This window comes from Mus caroli, unplaced genomic scaffold (genome assembly GCF_900094665.2).
Source record: "Mus caroli unplaced genomic scaffold, CAROLI_EIJ_v1.1 scaffold_17728_1, whole genome shotgun sequence".
Taxonomy (NCBI): domain Eukaryota; kingdom Metazoa; phylum Chordata; class Mammalia; order Rodentia; family Muridae; genus Mus; species Mus caroli.
The window spans coordinates 1-21,867 of NW_018388842.1; the positions used below are offsets into that span (position 1 = coordinate 1).

Genomic DNA, 21,867 nt, shown 5'->3' on the forward strand with positions numbered 1-21,867 from the left:
GAAGCTCTTGACTCTAGCTGCATATGTATCAAAAGATGGCCTAGTTGGCCATCACTGGAAAGAGAGGCCCATTGGACTTGCCAACTTTATATGCCCAAGTACAGGGGAACTCCAGGGCCAAAAAGTGGGAGTGGGTGGGTAGGGTAGTGGGGGGGGGTATGGGGGAATTTTGTGATAGCATTGGGAATGTAAATGAGGAAAATACCTAATTAAAAAAAAAAAACACAGTCACCCACAAGAGACTGAGAGTAAAAGAAATGGTCCTACCCAGGCAAATTTTCTGCCTTAAAAACCTGCATACAAGAAACATTGATAGATTGAGCAGGCAGTTTTAAAATTGAGCAAATAAAAAACAGAGTAATGAAACTGAGGCGATTAATTGGAAATAGAGCAAGAAATGTTTACATGGAAAGAATTGCAAGAAGAAAGGGGGGATGAGAAATTACTCAATTGTATTATAATATCAAAATAAAAGAAATGATTTTATAAGCATGGGTGATAGAGCTAAAACAAATGAGCCAATCAGAACACAGAGGGGGAAGGAATTTCTTTAACAGATAAGTGAGGCAGCCCTTTTGAAAAGAACTGATGGTTCCATAAGCAAGACAAGACCATGGCCCTCACAAATATCAAATCTACTTGCTCATTTCCATATACTGTTTTCTCTTACAAATGAATTGTCAGTAGAGATAGATCTCATCTGTCATTCTATATGGCTCAGAAAAACAATGGTCAGGCCCCATCTTGATATACAGGGTCCTGAGAGCATGGTACAACCACAAGTAGGAGATTGCTAAATTAATCTTCCATGGTTCCACAGTAATCAAAAACCCTGGAAAGTAGTTTTGGAAAAAGGACAAAACACTAACAAGATAAAAGTTAAGGTTGCAGAATTCTTAGGTCAGACAGCAAAGTGCACAACCACACTTGATGGTCTGAATCAAATCTGGTTATTTGAGCCTGAAGCCAGGTAGAACAAACTCTGGAGTCATTTGTCTGCCAATAAATGGTGAAAATTCAATGATCGCTGAAGTATGTCCCTCTATGTAGTTGATTAATATTTAGGAGATGTTGACAGTATAAAGTCTGGTCCTCAACCTATGTAGATATTAGTCTTCTTGTTTTCCTTCCATCCTCAAACTAAAATGTTAGACAACCTAGTAATAATCCTTGAGACTCTCTGTATTGTAGATAAAAGTACCTATCTAAACAACTGATTGCAAACTACAATGTACCTCGAAGAGGGCTTCGGTGCACAGAAAATAATATACTGTCATAGATAGCTGTGGTAGGCAGCAAGAAATCAGAAATATAGATTCAGCACCAATATAAACCATAGAATATGAGTTCACAAATTCTCCTATGTCCCAAGCCACCCAGTGACAAATAACAGGAACAGATCCAATGATTAATCCTTTGCTTTCCTTCTCCAGTTCTACTTTACTTATGTCATTGTTGCACATAACTCATTTACAAATTTAGAAAATATTTAGTAATATTTTATCTTTTCCTCTGTTTTCTTTCTTTTTTTTTTAAACAAAAGTTATATTTTATGATGCTGAGAGTCATCAAACACACAAGGTTCATACTTTAAGTTCCTAATTATGGTACTAAGCCTATCTCACCAAGGCTACCTGTGCTACATGTCTTAGCTAAATGTCAGGTCCCCACTCTAAAACAATTCTCTGATTGTAGGGTCAGTGATAGGTTATTTCTTCACTACCAGTGAAATGAGCCAATTTAAACCAAATTAGATTATGTTAAAGGCAGGTTTATTGAGAAGTTGCTCTGGGGTGGGAGGCTTCATGGGTCCCAAGGATGGAGACCTAGAAAGTCACTATGGAGAAAGGGTAGGGAGATAGGGGAGGGGATAAAAAGAGAGAAAGTCACTTGCATTGAGAGAGAAGAAGAGAAGAAAGAAGAGGTGTAGAAAAAGATAAGAGGAAGCGGAGAAGAAGAGAGAGAAGAGGAGGAGGAAGAGAAGAGAAGAAAGAGAGAGGGAGACAGACAGACACACAGACACACATATATAGAGAGAGGAGGAGGGGGAGGAGGAGGGAGAGGGGGAGGGAGAGGGAGAGATAAAAAGAGAGGGAGAGAGAAGAAGAGAGGGAGAGGGAGAGAGAAGAAGAGATGGGGAAGGACAGGGAGAGGGATGAAAAGAGAGTAAAATGTCTGAATTATAAGGGAGGAGTCTCTGGGGGAAGGGCATCCCAGCCCCTTGTCTAGAGAGTTCAGGGTACTGGACAGGGTATGCCAGGTTGGGACTGAGGGATGCTGGGAGAACCTGGAGGCCAGGTGTGCTTTTGTGAAATATGCACCTCAGTCCATTTTCCCAGAGTCTGAAACCAAACTGTCAGGATCCTGTGAGAGACTTGACAGCCACAGGGAAGATTAAGGTGCTATCTTTCTAGATATACAGAACAGAATATTGCTTTTATCTTGCCTATATACTGCCCAATGGGTGTCATGGGATTCTAGGACTGTATTTGGTTATTTTAAGTGGGTGATGGCATGAGTTTTGATTATCAGGTGCAGCATTGGGTCTAGTGGGATTCTAGCTAACTTATTTTTACATGTCTAAAAGGAATCTTTTCACTATATTCATTACACATTTAACATTTTTTCTTTTTTATTTGAAATTTTCTTTATTTACATTTCAAATGTTATCCCCTTTCCTAATTTCCTCTCCAAAAATCGGCAGCCCCCTCCGCCTCCCCCTGATTACTAACCCACCCACTACCATTTCCTGGCCCTGGCATTCCTTATACTGGGGCACATACCCTTCAAAAGACCAAGAACATCTCCTCCCATCGATGACTGACTAGGCCATCCTCTGCTACATATGCAGCTAGAGCCATGAATCCCTCCATGTGTTTTCTTCGATTGGTGGTTTTGTCCCAGGGAGCTCTGGAGATACTGGTTAGTTCATATTGTTGTTCCTTCTATGTGCCTGCAAACTCCTTCAGATCCTTGGGTACATTCTCTAGCTCCTTCATTGGGGACCCTGTGCTCCATCCAATGGATGGCTGTGGGCATCCACTTCTGTATTTGCCAGGCACTGGCAGAGCCTCTCTGGAGACAGCTATATCAGGCTCCTGTCAGCAAAATCTTGTTGGCATCTGCAATAGTGTCTGGATTTCTTGGTTGTTTAAGGGATGGATCCCCAGGTGGGACACTCTCTGGATGATCATTCCTTCGGGCTCTGCTGCACACTTAGTCTCTGTAACTCCTTCCATGGGTATTTTGTTCCCCCTTCTAAGAAGTATCAAAGTATTTACTCTTTGGTCTTCCTTCTTCTTGAGTTTCATGTGTTTTGAAATCATATCTTGGGTATTCCGAGCTTCTGGACTAATATCCACTTATCAGTGAGTGCATATCATGTGTGTTCATTTTTAATTGGGTTATCTCACTCAGGATGATATCTGCCAAATCCATCCATTTGCCTAAGAATTTCATAAATTCATTTTTAATAGCTGTGCAGTAATCCACATTTTCTGTATCCATTATTCTGTTGAGGGACACCTAGGTTCTTTCCATCTTCTGGCTATTATAAATAACATAGTGAAGCATGTGTCCTTATTACATGCTGGAGCATCTTCTGGGTATATGCCCAGGAGTGGTATATCTGGATCCTCGGGTAGTACTATGTCCAATTTTCTGAGGAATCACCAAAGTGCTTTTCACAGTGGTGTACCAGCTTGCAATCCCACCAGCAATGGAAGAGTGTTCCTCTTTTTCCACATCCTCGCCAGATCTGCTGTCCCCTAGTCCTTTTGTTTTATACTCTTACCTTGCTTCATTTCATTTTCTTCTTTTCTTTCTTTGTTTCTTTATCTTCTTGTCTTCTATTATATTTTTAAAATATTTTCCTTTCTCTCAATTTTTTACTATTAACTTAAAAATTCATACATTATATATTGATCATATTCTTTTGTTCGCTCCTTCTAGATCTGCTTCACCTCCAGAATCACACAATTTCATGTCCTCTGTCTCTATTTCTATCTCAAAACAAAAATAAATAGAATATATAAATATAAAACAAAAGTCATAAAGCCTGTTTTATGCTGGTCCCATACTTCTGTACATGGATAGTGTCACTCCATTGAAGAAGAGTAATTTTCCCTATCCCAGAAAGAATCAATTACAAGTAGAAAACCATTACCTGTCAGTGCCTTTGCCCCAACAATGAGTACAAACAGCAAATCACTAGCCAGTGTAAAGCAAGGTAGTATACATCAGAATATGGCATGTGGGATAGGCCCATCCCATAATTAGCTTCCAAACGCTGACACCATTGCATACACTTGCAAGATTTTGCTGAAAGGACCCAGATATAGCTGTCTCTTGTGAGACTATGCTGGGGCCTAGCAAACACAGAAGTGGATGCTCACAGTCAGCTATTGGATGAATCACGGGGCCCCCAATGGAGGAGCTAGAGAAAGTACCCAAGGAGCTGGGGATCTGCAACCCTATAGGTGGAACAACAATATGAACTAACCAGTACCCTCCAGAGCTCATGTCTCTAGCTGAATTATGTATCAGAAGATGGCCTAATAGGCCATCATTGGGAAGAGAGGCCCCTTGGTCATGCAAACTTTATATGCCTCAGTACAGGGGAAACACCAGGGCCAAGAAGTGGGAATGGGTGGGTGGGGGAGTGGGTGGGGATGCGTGTGGGGACTTTTGGGATAGCAGTGGAAATGTAAATGAAATAAATACCTAATTAAAAAAATAAAAGAGAAAAAAAAAGAAAAAAGAAAAAATCACTACAAGAGTATAACAAACATTAATATACATTGAATAAAAGAAGCCAATGTAGTCCATTTTAGTGATCAGTTCAATATTTCCTAACTTGGCCTTACCCGAAACAAATATCAACTGGCAGGAGTATTTTCCTAAGATAATTTGTGATCCTGTACCTCCCATAATTACTGAGTGAAAGTGCACCAATTCTCACACAAATTGAAAAGCAATAGATTGCTTGATATTGCTGGACTCCTTGAAAATTAATTGGCTTGTGTTAAATGAACTGCTCAGCACTCACTGGGAAATAGGTAATGATCCCTGATGCTTTAATTCACATTGGTATCCAGAGCTTCTGTAGGGACTTATCCTCAGTTACAATGACAGTGGGAAACAGGTTTGCTATAAAGTCATAACTTGGAACATCTGAATTTGAAATGAATTCTTATTTCAAGAGGTAAGATTTTTGACTTTGTAGGTAAATGGAGATTTATTCCTTGACATGTAGTGTTTTTATAAACCCTGATGTTGAAATATATCTGATGGAATTATGAAGTTATATAACAGAAGGAAGAAAAACAAACCTTCCTGTTATCACCTTGTATTTCTTTAGTAAATTGTTCAGAATTATCAAGCATAAAGCAAAGTTTTCATAGATTCCTTATTTGTCCATCCATAATTAAGAGCTTCATAGCAGTGTACACGTAGCATTCACTAAAGGCCTAAGAAGTTCACTAGCCTTGAAATACTTTGGTTGCTTACTGTCAGGGGATATCCTGTGTAAGGACCTGCCTTGTTTATTGACTGAATGTGTCAGTCTCACAGGCATCACTGTAGACAAACGAGAATGTAAGTATAGAATGTGAGGGATGACAGTCAATCTGCCCCTTGTGGGTGAACCTTGGTAAATCTCTTAACTTCTGAGATTGAATATTGAGCAGTATCCTCTGTTGAATTCATTCTATCATACTCCAGTTAGAAAAGCTGTGATACTAGGTAAAGAGCTGCTGTGTCTAAACTAATAATGTGTTAAATACATTTCACAAGATAAGAAAATTGATATTTCAAAATACTTTAAAGAACAATGCTCTATTTAGAATTTAAAATATCTAATGAGTTTACAGTAGTAAATTCAACTTGTAAATTTAATATGACCTTTATTGAGTTTTACAAACTCTTGAGATTAGTATCACCAACAAAACACCTTTCTATGTACTAGACATGAGAAAGCTGAAGTATTATCCTTCTGTCTTTCTCAGATTTGTGTATGCTTTGAACGGCATTGCCATTGTTCACTTACAGTATAGTTACTAAGAGCAATAGACTGAATTCAACCACCTGATGTTCATATCTAATATTATTTTAAATTTTATTATTTTTATTTAATATATATGAGTGCTTCCTGTTGTATATACATGTGCCATTTGAATTCCTAGTTTTGATGAAGATCAGAACACGGCATTGTGCTTTAAGAACTGTAAAAACAAACATCTTCGAAAAACTATGTGCATGCTGAGAATTAAACACAGGTCCTCTTCGAATATACTCATTGCACTTATCCCAAGAACAATCTCTGAATTCCACAATATATTACTTCATGTAAGTATGTATGTATTAGATGTGGGAATGCATATATATATATATATATATATATGTGTGTGTGTGCGTATATATATATATATATATATATATATATATATATATATATGATGGGATGTGTGTGTGTTCAAGGTCAAACTGGTTTACATAACAAGATAGCCAGGACTACAAAGAAAAACCCTACCCTGATAAAAACAAATCAAAAACAAAAGCAAGACAAAAGAAAATCAATTAACTGATATTTTGTGGAAATAACAATATAAATTATAAACAAATACAAGTTTTTTTTAAACCTGTGCTGGTGGTTCAATATATATTTAGCAATAATTTTTAAGTCCTCAATATACTATTTTACATTTATTTCTTTGTTACAATAAATAAATTATTATTTTGAAAGGGCACATATAATTTTATATTCATTCACTTATTTATCTGTCAGAAGAGAGTGATGCAGGTATATGCATAGGTGTGAGTGTCAATTGACAACATCCAGGAGTTAGAGCTCTTTTTCCACCTTGTGAGTTCCAAGAATCAAACTCTGGATGTCAGAGGTCAGGCTTTGTAGAATGAATTTTTACCTGCCAACCCATCTTACCCTAACATAGCATGCTTTTATATATCTAACTATAATGGCAATTTCATATGTTTTATTATAAAAATTGTAAATAAAAATTATTTATTATTTACACCACATTTCTAGCTTTTCTGATTGCAATATTTGAAGAGATTATTGTATATGAACAAGGAAAACTTGAGTATAACATCCATTGTTGCTCCAAATTTTGGATAGTATTTTTACTTTTAATGCTTTCATGTGTATATTATATGAAATGAAGTGACCTATTTATAAATCCCTTTCTGAACTGTCTCCATAGCAGCCTTGATCTGGCAGCAGCTATGATATCCTATGGATTTCCTGGACAATGGAACCACACTGTAGTGACAGAGTTCACTTTATTGGGATTAACAGATGACCCAGTCCTCAGAGTTGTCCTCTTCACCATCATCCTGTGCATCTACCTGGTGACTGTGTCTGGGAACCTCAGCACCATCCTTCTCATCAGAGTCTCTTCCCAGCTCCATCACCCCATGTACTTTTTTCTCAGCCACTTGGCTTCTGTTGACATGGGCCTTTCATCTTCTGTCACACCCAATATGCTTGTCAACTTCCTGACTGAGAGACATACCATCTCCTTCCTTGGATGTGGCATCCAGCTCAGCTCAGCTGCTTTCTTTGGGGCAGTTGAATTCTTCCTTCTGGCTGCCATGGCTTATGATCGCTTCGTAGCAATCTGCAACCCACTGCTTTATTCCACCAAAATGTCCACACGAGTCTGTACCCAGTTGGTTGTAGGATCTTATGTAGGGGGTTTCCTTAATGCTTCATTTGTAACCCATTTCTTTTTTTCTTTTTTCTTCTGTGGACCAAATAGAGTCAATCACTTTTTCTGTGATTTTCCTCCTATGATGGAACTCTCCTGTTCTGATGTGAGTGTCTCTAGAAATGTTATCTCATTTACTGCTGGTTCGATCTCTATGACCACATTGTTTGTTATAGTCATATCTTATTTCTATATCCTCATTACCATCCTAAAGATGCACTCCACTGAGGGTTGCCAAAAAGCCTTCTCCACCTGCACCTCCCACCTCACTGCAGTCACTCTTTCTTATGGAACTGCCACATTCATTTATGTGATGCCAAAATCCACCTACTCCGGGGACCAGAACAAGGTGGTGTCTGTGTTCTACACGGTAGCAATCCCCATGTTGAATCCCCTCATCTACTGCCTCAGGAATGATGAGATTATGGATGCCCTGAAAAGACAATTTTATAGGAAAACATTGTTATAGAGCAACCAGTTGTTGGTAAAACTTAATATAATAATTTTAATCCTGCAAGACTGCTGTAACCATCATATCAGGTTTGGTTATAAGTCTTAGCATTTCTCCTGTGGCCCTAATCTGTTTCTTCCAGTATGTATAGCTATTGTATTTTATTGCATTCTTCTGTTTATATTTTCAAATGTACCTTAGCAAACCTAATAGAATATATTTGAACATGTTTACCCTCATCCCAGCTACTCTCAGCCCTGTATCCCCATATCATATAAAATAAACACTATGTTGCAATTTGGGTTTTCTGTATACTTTTATGTTTGTAGGTATCTATAGATGCATGATTAGCCTGCTGGGAAGACACTCTTAAAGGAAATTGACTCTCATTCTTCTGGAAAATATCAATTACCAGTAAAACCTCAGCAAGAGTTGAACACTATTCCCAGCTCCTCTCTCTCTATGGCAGTATAGTTTCTGCCTTTGTGCTTATAGACACTGATACTACTACCATGAGTCATACCTACGACAATTCTTTTATGTCCTAAAAGCAATGTTTCCTTGTAGTCATCTACCACCTCCAGTTTTTCCACTATCTCTACCTAGTCTGTCACAATAATTGTTAATCTTGGAGAGAAGAGTGTGTGATATAGATGTTCCATTCATAACTGAGCATTTCAGTCTCTAATTCTCTTCAAATCAGTAAGTTAATCATCAACTACTATACAAAGAATCTGATCTGATAATGGTTGGAAGATGAACTAATCCTGAGTATAATGACAAGTCATTGCAAATTGGTTTGATACTATGTCTATTTATCAAACTAATGGTGGTAGGTTATTTTCTAGATTCTATGTCTTGTCTACCTTAGGTTTTGGCCCTGATAGTGGTGTTAGATTTTGTATCATTTTGTGGACCTTGTGCAACTTATATATAGTCAATAAGTGTTCAATCTGGGGTATCTCCAAGAGGACAGAGAGACTCGTCACAGAGAAATATCCCAAATTATGGAGGATAGGCATCTCTTTTCACATGATATGGGCCCACTAGGGTGAAAGTAGCATTGTGGTACATACTAGTGTGGCTTTTATAGCAATAGTAGACAAAGGGGCACTTATCCAAGAGAGGAGAAATGAAAACTGCTAAAAATGCAAACTGGGAGAGGCTTTAGGGGAAAGGGATTGTGCAAGTGCCTTAGAATAGAAGTCCAAGAGGGCACAGCAGGCCAAAGAAATGCCCAGACAAGCACCTTGGGAGGGCATAATAGGCTATAAGGGCCAGAGACTGAGATGAATGAGAAATGAGCAGGAGACATAGCAACCTGTAGGAGCTAAAACAATTTACTGAGTAGTTAGAAGACAATGGAGGGAAGACAATGAAAAGAGAGACTCTAGAATTTGGAGTCTAATTTGGTGGGTCACAGAAAAAAATGATTGGCGCGTACCTTTGGAGAGTCAAATCAGCAGCTCGGTTTGGAGAGGGCAAGTTCTTTGCACCGTGGAGAGAAACTCAAATATCACACACACACACACACACACACACACACACACACACACATATGCACCAGATAAATGCAAGTGAGAATGTGACCACTCCTAGGTGTGGTTGAGAATAAAGTTTTATTATAGATATGATGGACAGGTAAGTCTGAAAGGGTCTAGACTGAACCAGGCCATTAGAGGGGGTAGGGAGGGACAGAGAGAGACAGAGAGAGAGAGAGAGTCAGAGACAGAGAGACAGAGAGACAGAGAGACAGAGAGACAGAGAGACAGAGAGACAGAGACAGAAACAGAGACAGAGAGACAGAGAGACAGAGACAGAGACAGAGACAGAGACAGAGAGACAGAGAGACAGAGAGAGAGAGAGCATCAGAGTCAGGGGAAAACAAAACGAAACGAAACGAAACGAAACGAAACGAAACGAAACGAAACGAAACGAAACGAAATGAAATGAAATGAAAATGAAACAAACCCAAAAGGGAAAATTTGGGGAAAGGAAGCTTAAAGGAGAGGATCTTTGTGATCCATTAGGGATCAGGTTAATTCAAAAAGAAAAACGGAAACAGGTATTCCACTAAGGAGATGGAGATGCGTTTAGAGGATCTGTCCTGATGGAACAGATGAAGAGGTAAATATTTGCAGTCTGCCTACATAATTTCCTAGCATGAGTGACCATTGAGTTAATGGTTAATGTCTGTTAGAGCTGGGGGCTGGAATAAAGCGTAAAGTAGTAAGAGGAGGCATAGAAAGAGAAGATTATGGGATCCACAGTAAATGGGTACAAGTAGGCAGAGAAGGCTATAGAGGGTGTTGCAGAGCTAGCGATGAGACTAGGGGGTTGAATTTGGAGGAGAAGAGAGAATGGAGAATGTCTTCAGTTAGCTTCCCTGTTTCCATGGCCTTTTCAGCTAGTGTGTTCAAATCCATATTGCACAACAAAGCCAAATTTAAACAATATCCACCTATAACTATCACCTTATTGAAGGCTATAAAAGGAAATTTTCTACCCAAAGAGGTTAACTAAACTATGAAAAGATAGGGAAGGAATAAATAATCTCAGAACAGAAAACCAAAGGAGGAAAGTATACAAACACACACTCCACCATCACCACCATCATCACTACCAATACCAACTACAACAATAAAATAAGAGGTATAAAACATCATTGGTTATTAATATATTATAATATCAATGGAATCAATTCTCCACTACAAAGGTCCAGACTAAGAGAATGGAATAAGATCCATCCTCTGCTGCATCCAAAAACATCTTTTGACATCAAGGAGAAACATTACCTCAGAGTAAGGGGATGTTAAAAAGATATTACAAGCAAATAGACCTAAGAAGCAAGCTGGTGTATTTGTATATATTGTAGTATCTGATTTGATGGATTTCAAAGCAAGGTTATTAGAAGAAATAGAAGAGAACACTACATAGTAATCAGAGGAAAAAAATCAACCAAGATGACATTTCAATTATATATATATATATATATATATATATATATTCTCTATTTATATTTCAAATGTTATCCCATTTCCTAGTTTCCCCTCCAAAAATCCTCTATCTCCTCTGCTTCCCCCTGCTCCCCAACCCACCCACTCCCATTCCTGGTCCTGGAATTCACCTATACTGAGGCAAAGAGCCTGCACAGGACCAAGAGCCTCTCCTCCCATCGATGACAGACTATATCTAGAGCCACAAGTTCCATCATGTGTTTTCTTTGATTGGTGGTATAGTTCCAAGGAGCTCTGGGGATACTGGTTAGTTCATACTGATGTTCCTCCTATGGAGCTTCAGACCCCTTCAGCTTCCTGGGTACTATCTCTGGCTCTGTCATTGGGGACCTTGTGCTCAAGCCAATGGATGACTGTGAGCATCCACTTCTGTATTTGCCAGGCATTGGCATAGCCTCACAGGATACAGCTATATCAGGGTCCTGTCAGAAAATCTTTCTGGCATATGCAATAGTGTCTGGGTTTGGTGGTTGTTTCTGGGATGGATTCCCAGGTGGGGCAGTCTCTGGATGATCCTTCCTTCAGTCTCAGCTTCAAACTTTGTCTCTATAACTCCTTCCATGGGTATTTTGTTCCCCCTTGTAAAAAGGAATGAAGTAACCATACTTTGGTTTTCTTTCTTCTTGAGTTTCAAGAGTTTTGCAAATTGTTTCTTGGGTATTCAAAAGTTTCTGGGCTAATATCCACTTATCAGTGAGTTTATTTCATGTGTTTTCTCTTGAGATCCATCCATTTGCCTAAGAATTTCATAAATCCATTGCTTTTAATAGCTGAGTAGTACTCCATTGTGTAAATGTACCACACTTTCTGTATCCATGGCTCTGTTGAGTTACATCTGGTTTCTTGTGTGTGTGTGTGTGTGTTTGATAGTTTTTTTTTTTAATTGGGTATTTTCCTCATTCAGAAATTTTTCCTCTGTGCCCATATCTTTGAGGCTCTTCTCCTCTTTCTCCAGTTTAAGTTTAAGTGTCTCTGGTTTCATGTGGAGTTCCTTGATCCACATATACTTGAGCTTTGTACAAGGAGATAAGAATGGATCAATTCGAATTCTTCTACATGCTAACCACCAGTTGAGCCAGCACCATTTGTTGACGATGCAGTCTTATTTCCACTGAATGGTTTTGGCTCCTTTGTCAAAAATCAAGTGACCATGGGTGTGTGGGTTAATTTTTGTGTGTTCAATTCTATTCCATTGATCTACCTGTCTGTTGTTGTACCAGTACCATACAGTTTTTATCACAATTGCTCTGTAGTACAGCTTGAGGACAGGAATGGTGATTTCACCAGAGGTTCTTTTATTATTGATATTATTTATTCTTCTATTGTTTTTGCTATCCTAGGTTTTTTGTTATCCCAGATGAATTTGCAAATTGGTCTTTCTAACTCAGTGAAGAATTGATTTGGAATTTTGATGGGAATTGTATTAAATCTATAGATTGTTTTCAGCAAGAGAGAAATATTTACTATATTAATCCTGCCAATCCATGAGCATGGGAGATATTTCCATCTTCTGAGATCTTCTTTGACTTGTGTCTTCAAAGACTTGAAGTTCTTATCATACAGATTTTTCATTACTGTCACTAGAGTCACATCAAGGTATTTTATATTATTTGTGACTATTTTGAAGGGTGTTGTTTCATTAATTTCTTTCTCAGCCTGTTTATCCTTTGTGTAGAGAAAGACCACTGATTTGTTTGAGTTAATTTCATATCCAGCTACTGCACTGAAGTTGTTTATCAGGTTTAGGAGTTGTCTGGTGGAAATTTTAGGGTCACTTATATATACTATCATATCATCTGCAAAAAGTGATATTTTGACTTCTTCCTTTTCAATTTGTATCCCCTTGATCTCCTTTTGTTGTCTAATTGTTCTGTCTAGAACTTCAAGTACTATATTGAATAGGTAGGAAGAAAGTGGGCAGTCTTGTATACTCCCTGATTTTAGTGGGTTTGCTTCAAGTTTCTCTCCATTCAGTTTAATGTTGGCTACTAATTTGCTGTATATTGCTTTTATTGCTTTTATTGTGTTTAGGTATTGGACTTGAATTCCTGATCTTTCCAAGACTTTTATCATGAATGGGTGTTGGTTTTTATCAAATACTTTCTCAGCATCTAATGAGATGATCATGTGGCTTTTGGCTTTGAGTTTGTTTCTATAGTGGATTACTTGATGAATTTCCATATATTAAACCATCCCTGCATCCCTAGGATGAAGCCTACTTGATCATGAAGGATGATCGTTTTGATGTTTTCTTGGATTCAATTTACAAGAATTTTATTGAATATTTTTGCATTGATATTCATAAGGAAAATTATTCTGATGTTTTCTTTGTTGGGTCTTTGTGGTGTAGGTATCAGAGTAATTGTGGTTTCATAGAATTAATTGGGTAGAGTTCCTTCTCTTGCTGTTTTGTGGAATAGTTTGAGGAGAATTGGAATTAAGTCTTCTTTTAAGGTCTGATAGAACTCTACACTAAACCCATCTGATCCTGGGCTTTTTTTTTTTTTTTTTTTTTTTTTTTTTGTCAGGAGACTATTAATGACTGCTTCTATTTCTTTAGAGGATATGGGAAAGTTTAGATAATTAATTTGATCCTGATTTAACTTTAATACCTGGTATCTGTTTAGAAAATTGGGCATTTCATCCAGATTTTTCAGTTTTGTTGAGTATAGGCTTATGTAGTAGGATCTGATGATGTTTTAGATTTCCTCAGATTCTGTTGTTATGTCTTCCTTCTCATTTCTGATTTTGTTAATTAGGATACTGTCCCTGTGTCCTCTAGTTAAGCTCATGATTCTTTGTATAGTTCTTTTTGTTTCCACTTGGTTGATTTTAGCCCCGAGTTTGGTTATTTCCTTCCATCTAATCCTCTTGGGTTAATTTGCTTCCTTTTGTTCTAGAGTTTTTAGGTGTGCTGTCAGGTTGCTGGTATAAGTTCTCTCCAGTTTCTTTTTGGTTGCACTCAGAGCTATGAGTTTTCCTCTTAGGACTGCTTTCATTGTGTCCCATAAGTTTGGGTGTGTTGTGGCTTCATTTTCATTAAACTTTAAAAAGTCTTTTGTTTTTTTCTTTATTTCGTCCTTGACCAAGTTATAATTGAGTAGTTTTGTTCAGCTTGCATGTGTATGTTGGCTTTCTATTATTTATGTTGTTATTGAATATCATCCTTAGTCCGTGGTTATCTGATAGGAAGTATGGGATAATTTCAATATTTTTGTATCTGTTGAGGCCTGTGTTGTGATTGATTATATGGTCAGTTTTGGAGAAGGTACCATGAGGTGCTGAGAAGAAGGTATATCCTTTTGTTTTAGGATAAAATGTTCTGTAGATATCTGTTAAATCCATTTGTTTCATAACTTCTGTTAGGTTCACTGTGTCTCTGTTTAGTTTCTATTACCAGGATCTGTCCATTTATGAGAGTGGGGTGTTGAAGTCTCCCACTATTAATGTGTGCAGTGCAATGTGTGCTTTGAATTTTACTAAAGTTTCTTTAATAAATGTGGATGCCCTTGCATTTGGAGCATAGATGTTCAGAATTGGGAGTTGATCTTGGTAGATTTTACCATTGATGAATATGAAGTGCCCCTCCTTGTTTTTTTTGATAACTTTAGGTTGGAAGTCAATTTTATTCAATATTAGAATGGCTACTCCACCTAGTTTCCTGGGACGATTTTCTTGGAAAATTGTTTTCCAGCCTTTTACTCTGAGGTAGTGTCTATCTTTGCCCCTGAGGTGGGTTTCTTGTATGCAGCAAAATGTTATGCCCTGTTTGTGTCGTCAGTCTGTTAGTCTATGTTTTTTAATTGGGGAATTGAGTCCATTGATATTAAGAGATATTGAGGAAAGTAATTGTTATTTCCTGTGATTTTTCTTATTAGAGTTAGGATTCTGTTCTTGTGCTCATCTTCTTTTAGGTTTGTTGAAGGATTACTTTCTTGCTTTTTCTAGGGTATTGTTTTCTGCCTTGTGTTGGAGTTGTCCCTTTATTATCTTTTGAAGGGCTGGATTTGGGGAAAGATATTGTGTGAATTTGCTTTTGTCATGGAATACTTTGGTTTCTCCATCTATGATAATTGAGAGTTTTGCTGGGCATAGTAGCCTGGGCTGGCATTTGTGTTCTCTTAGAGTCTGTATAACATTTGTCCAGGATCTATTGGATTTCATATTCTCTGGTGAGAAGTCTGATATAATTCTAACAGGTTTGGGTTTTTATGTTACTTGACCGTTTTCCCTGACTGCTTTTAATATTCTATCTTTATTTATTGCATTTGTTGTTCTGAATATTATGGGTCAGGAGGAATTTTTTTCTGATCCAGACTATTTGGAGTTCTGTAAGCTTCTTTTATGTTCATGGGCATCTCTTTTGTTAGGTTAGGAAAGTTTTCTTCTATAATTTTGTTGAACATATTTGCTAGCCTTTTAAGTTAAAAATCTTCTTTCTTATCTACACCTGTTATTTATAGGTTTGTGTCCTGGTTTTCCTGGATGTTTTGAGTTAGGATCTTTTTGCATTTTGCATTTTCTTTTATTGTTGTGTCTATGTTTTCTATGGAATTTTCTGCACCTGAGATTCTCTTTTCCATCTCTTGTTTTCTGTGGCTGATGCTCACATCTATGGTTTTTGATTTCTTTCCTAGGACTTCTATCTCCAGAGTTGTCTCCCTTTGGGTTTTCTTTATTGTTTCTACTTCCATTTTTAGATTTTGAATTTTTTTTTTAATTCATTCAACTGTTTGCTTGTGCTTTCCTGTAATTCTTTAAGGGATTTTTGTTTCCTCTTAAAGAACGTCTACCAGTTTTGCTGTGTTCTCCTGTATTTCTTTAAGGGAGTTATTAATGTCCTTCTTAAAATCTGCTAATAACATTATGAGGTATGATTTTTAAATCTGAATCTTGCCTTTCCCATGTGTTGGGGTATCCAGGACTCACCATGTTTGGAGTATTGAGTTATGATGATGAGTGATCTTGGTTTCTGTTAGTAAGATTTTTACATTTGCCTTTTGCCATCTGGTAATCTCTGGTGTTAGATGTTCTAGCTTTCTCTGGCTGGAGCTTGTTCCTCCTGTGAGTCTGTTAGCCTCTGTCAGCACTCCTGGGAGACCAGATCTCTTCTGAGTCCTATGGGTCAGAGCACTCCCTATAGGCAAGCTCTCCTCTAGTGGGCAGGTCGAGGATCAGCCCTGCCTCCTGTCTGAGGAAGAAGGCCTGAAGGGTAGCTGTCTGAGAAGCTCTGTTGCTTCTGAGGCCTGAGTGCTCTCCTTTGCAGACCTGACTCAGAGAGACCCCTATAGAAAATGGTGATCACACCTGAAGCCAGGGGTCAGAGCACTCCTTGGATGCCAACTCTCCTCTGGCAGAGAAGGTGCACAGAGCTCTGAGGATCAGCTCTGCCTCCTGGCTAAGGATTAAGGCCTGAAGGGACCCTGTCTGAAAAGTTCTGCTGCTTCTGTGGCCCATGTGCTCTCCTGTGCGGGCCCAACTCCTTCCTCTACCTTTCCAAACTGCCATTCTTCCCTATCTTTCTAAACTATCTTCAAACATCTCAAAAAGAAATTCTTCATGGATATGTAAATTATCATTTCTTACTGATGGTTTGTGTTTTACTCACAATTATTAATGCTAAGATAGTAATATACACACACACAATATAAACAAAAACAGCTGCACATTCTGACCTCAGAGAAGGGGAGTCAGTGTCATAGGGGAGAAGCTAACTTATTTGTTCAAAAAGGTGGCCAGACTGGTGTGCTGAGGATTGCCACTCTTAGTGTGAGAGACAATATGTGACTTAAGCTGTCATAGTGTTTATTCTACAAACTTAGGTGCCCTTCTGTTTTGGGCATTGATGTTGAGAATTGAAATGCCATCTTGGTTGACTTTTCCTTTGATTACTAGTTAGTGTTCTTACCTATTGCTCCTGAAAATCTTGGTTTGAAATTTGTATACTAAAATCTATACAACTATACCAGCTTGCTTCGTAGGTTCATTTGCTTGTAATATCTTTTTAACAGTCCCTTAACTTGAGGTAATGCCTGTTTTTGATGTTAAAATACGTTTGTTGGATGCAACAGAAGGGTGGATCCTGTTTTTTAATCCATACTCTTAGTCTGTGCCTTTTTATTGGAGAACTGATACCATTGATATTACAAGATATTATGACCAAGGATGATTTATATCTCTTATTCTGTTGTTGTAGTTGGTATTGGTATGGGGGGTAGTTATGGTGGTGGTCTGAGGTTATTTATTTCCTATCTTTTTATAGTTTAATTAACCTCTTTAGGTTGAAATTTTACTTTTATCACCTTTCATAGTGTTATGTTTTATAAAAATAAAAAGAGAAGGAATTAGTTTGGTGGGGGTATGGTGAGGTGAGGAGGAAAGGGGTGCCTCTAAGGGTCCAAGATGAAGAATCCCTTCCCCCTCAGGGACCAGCAACATGAAGGCATAGTATAGAATAGAGCTTATTCAGGTTATGAGGAGGGGAGTTGAGAAAGTAGTAAAGACAGAGAAAAAGAGAGAGAGAGAGAGACAGACAGACAGACAGACAGACAGACAGACAGACAGACAGAGAAGAGGATTAGAGACCAGCCATGAGCAGAGGGAGAGGGCAGAGGGGAATGTAGAGAGAGAGGATAGCAGGACAAGATACAGAGGAAGAACTAGAAGGCAAGAGAGAGAGGAAGGGGCAGGCAACCCATTTTATAGTGAGTCAGGCATACCTGGCTGTTGGCAGGTATCTGTGGGGTGAAACCTAGACAAAATGCTAACACATAGGGTGATATTTGTAGATAAATATTGTTTAAATTTGGCTTTGTTGTGCAGTATGGATTTGAACACATTAGCTGATAAGGTCACAGAAACAGGGAAGTTAACTGAAATCCTTCTCCATTTTCTCTTCTCTTCCAAATTCAATCCCCTAGTCTCATCCCTAGCTCTGCAACATCAGTTATATATCCTTCCCTGTGTACTTGTACCCATTTACTGTAGATCTCATAATTTTCTCTTCCTACCCCTCCTAACTACTTGATTCTTTATCTGCCCCATGCCCCAGCCCTACTCCTGCACTAGCAGGTAGTTAATACTAACATAATGATCTCCTACCAGGAAATTCTGTAGGCCAACTGCAGATATTTACCTCTCCTTCTATCCTCCAGAACAGATGCCTTGAAATGCATCCCCAACTCCTTAGTATCATATCTGTTGCGGTCTCCCTTTATGAACTAACCGGATTCTTGGTGTATCACAAAGATCTTGTCATTTAAGCTTCCTTTCCCAAAATTTTCCTTCTCTCTTTTTTTTCTTCCCTCACTCTGATGCGCTCTCTCTCTCTCTCTCTCTCTCTCTCTCTCTCTCTCTCTCTCTCTCTCTCTCTCTCTCATAATGGCCTAGTACAGTTCTCTTATGTGTTTCAGTCTGGAACCTTTCATATACTTTTGGTTGGGCTGTCCCTCATATACAAAATAAAACTTTATCTTCAACCACACACAGGAGTGGTCACATTCTCATTTTCATTTCTCTGGTGCACCTCTCCAAGGTGCAAGGAACTCTGTCTCTGCAAAGCAAGCTGCTGATATGACTCCCCAAAGGTATGTACAGATCATTTGATTCTGAGACCCACCAAATTAGACTCCAAATTCTAGAGTCTCTCTTTTCATCACCTTCTTCCCTCCACCTCCTATAACCATTCATCTCACCTCATCTACTCAGTAAATTATTCTAGCTCCTATAGGTTGCTATGTCTCCTGTGCATTTCTCATTCATTTCAGTCTCTCTGATTCCTACAGCATCCTATGCCCTCCCAAGGTGCTTGTCTGGACATTTACACTTACACCCTCCCTTTTCCCAAAAGCCTCCTCCAGTCTGCTTTTTCAGCTGCTTTTACTTCTTCTCTCTCAGATAAGGCAACACTCCTAGTACTTCAAAAGTCACCTTAGTATGTATAATGCTCCTTTCACCCTATCATGTGGAAAGGGATGCCTATCTGTAATTGAAGACATTTCTCTGTGAAGTCTCTCAGTCCTCTTGGGGACAAATTCCAGATTGATTTGTTTTTTTTTTGTCACCTCAGCATCTACCCCTTCTCTTCCCTTTGTTTCCAGGTTCTTCCTAGAGTTTCTTGGCATCTTTCTAGGAGCTGCAGTTACATAGCTTCTCTATACCCTGCTTAGCCTCTATGATATAGGAATTCTCCATCCAGCAGAGTTCCTAGACTTAAACCTCATTCCCTCTCACCTGCCTCCAGGAAGGCCTGCAGCTTCCTTATGCACTCCTGGGACTGCAATCTCTTCCTCAACTCCTCTTGAGACTTGTTTGCAAATCCCTCCTGGAGTTTCCTCTCCTCCTCTTTTCTGACTTTCTCCTTGCAGCTACCTGTTCTGTCTCTTCAGTATGTCCCTCTGGAATTCTCTCTTCCTTCCTTACACCCTCCTGAGCATTTTATGACACTCTCATTTTTTCTTCTTGGATTTTATTAAAGCCCTGCTCTCTTACTGCAAATGGCTTGGACTTGATCTCAATACAGTTTGATCAATAGCCACAATTTTTCAAATTCTCTCATATAGTAAGAAATCCTGCCACACCACAAAAAAATAAAATGATCCCTAAATCTCTTATGTCTAAACGTACTCTGCACTACATTTACAAAGGTCTCTTTTGAAGGTTTTTTTTTCTACTTTACAATGTATTTATTTATTTATTCACTTTATATCCAAAACATAGCCCCCTTCCATCTTCTCCTCCCAGTCCTACCCTCTCATCAAAGTTTTTCCATTCTCTCCTCTTTCTCTAAGGAGAAGAGTGCTTCCCTTCTCCAGGTACCAACCCACCCTGGCACAGCTAGTTGCATCAGAACTAAGCACATCCTCTCCCACTGAGGCCAGACAAGACAGCTCAGCTAGGAGAAAGGGATCCAAAAGCAAACAAGAGAGTCAGAGATAGCCCCTGCTCCAATTGTTAGGGCAGCCACATGAAAACTAAACTGCAAATGTGCCACATATGTGAAGGAGGCCTAGTATTGTGAGAGTGGGGTGTTCAAATCTCCCACTGTTAATGTATGGGCTTTATATGTTACTTGGTCTTTATCCCTTGCAGCTTTTAATATACTGTTTTTCTTCTGCACATTGAATGTTTTGATTCTTACTGCCTTTTGAGTCTCTGTTGAGAAGTCAAGTGTAATTCTGATAGTTCTGGTTTTATATGTTCTATAACCTTCTTTCCCTTGTAGCTTTTCATGTATTTTCTCTGTTTCGACATGGAGTGTTTAGATAATTATGTGTTGAGAGTCTGTCCTGGTCCAATCTATTTGGTGTTTTGTATGTTTTTTATATGTATCTCTTTCTTTAGGTTAAGGAAGTACCCTTGTATTATTTTGTTGAAAATATTCTCTTGGATTTGGAGTTGGGGGTCTTGTCCTTCTATTCCTATTATTCATAAATTTGATCTTTTTGTAATTTTCCATATTTTCTGGGTGTTTTCAGTCATGGACATTTTAGATTTAACATTTTTTTTTGACTGATGTATTGATTTCTTCAATTGTGTCTTCTATGCCTGAGATTCTGTGTTCCATCTCTTCTATTCTGTTGGTGATGCTTGAGTCTGCAGTTTCTGTTCTCTTACCTAGGTTTTCCATCTCCAGGTTTTCCTCAGTTTGTGCTTTCTTTATTGCTTCTATTTCCATTTTCAGTTTTTGAACAGTTGTATTAATTTTCTTCACCTGTTTGGTTCTATTTTCTGTATTTCTTTTAGGGATTTATTCATTTCCTCTTTAAAGGCCTCTATCCTCTTTATAAAATTGGATTTAAGGTCATCTTCTTGTCCTTGGATGTTAGGATGTCCAGGCTTTTCGATAATAGGATAGGTGGGCTCTGGTGGTGCTATATTGCCCTGCCTCTTCCTGATGTTGTTCTTATACTTATCTTTAGCCATCTGGTTGTCTCTGGTGTTGGCTGGATGTTTCTGCCCCCCACAGGACTCTTAATGAAGGCAGACAGAGCCTTGGGATTAACAATAGACCTCAGGAAACAACAAACTGCTCATTTCTGCTGGCTATGATCCAGGTGGAACTGAATATTTCTGGGGTTCTGTAGGCTTCCTTGGTAATGGAGGCAGAAGGTCTGATGATATAGCTGAGGGGACAGCAAGTAGCTTACCTCAACTGGCTGACTTCCAAGTTGACATGGCAAGCAGGGGAAGGGCAGGAGGGGGGCTCTCACCTAGATATTCACCTGGTTATTCCTCGGGCCTGGCAGGTCTCCTCTGGAAGGAAGTGGTAGAGCTCTGGGGGCACCATTCAGTTCATCTCTGCTGGCTGTGCCCTAAGTGGACCCAACAAGCCGGGATTTTCTACTTTAAAAAAATCTTTTTTTATTATGTATTTTCCTCAATTACATTTCCAATGCTAGCCCAAAAGTCCCCCATGCCCTTGCCCCCCCCCCACTACCCTACCCACCCATTCCCAATTTTTGGCCCTGGCATTCCCCTGTACTGGGACATATAAAGTTTGCATATCCAATGGGCCTCTCTTTCCAGTGATGGCCATCATTTGATACATATGAGCTAGAGTCAAGAGTTCCAGGGTACTGGTTAGTTCATAATGTTGTTTCACCTATAGGGTTGTGAATCCCTTTAGCTCCTTGGATACTTTCTCTAGCTCCTCCATTGGGGGCCCTGTGAT

The 21,867-nt window shown here is 38.8% G+C and overlaps 1 protein-coding gene across 1 annotated transcript; it reads left to right on the plus strand.

The window, feature by feature from the left end:
* The first annotated feature begins 7,242 nt into the window (after positions 1 to 7,242).
* On the plus strand, positions 7,243 to 8,196 carry LOC110287816 (olfactory receptor 486-like). Its single transcript, XM_021154338.1, has one exon. The coding sequence runs from the start codon at positions 7,243 to 7,245 to the stop codon at positions 8,194 to 8,196; it is 954 nt and encodes a 317-aa protein (XP_021009997.1).
* The last annotated feature ends 13,671 nt before the right edge of the window (positions 8,197 to 21,867 follow it).

What these genes read in the sequence shown, in the direction of transcription:
- LOC110287816 (XM_021154338.1), top strand. Translation starts at nt 7,243, where the DNA reads ATGATATCCTATGGATTTCCTGGACAATGGAACCACACTGTAGTGACA.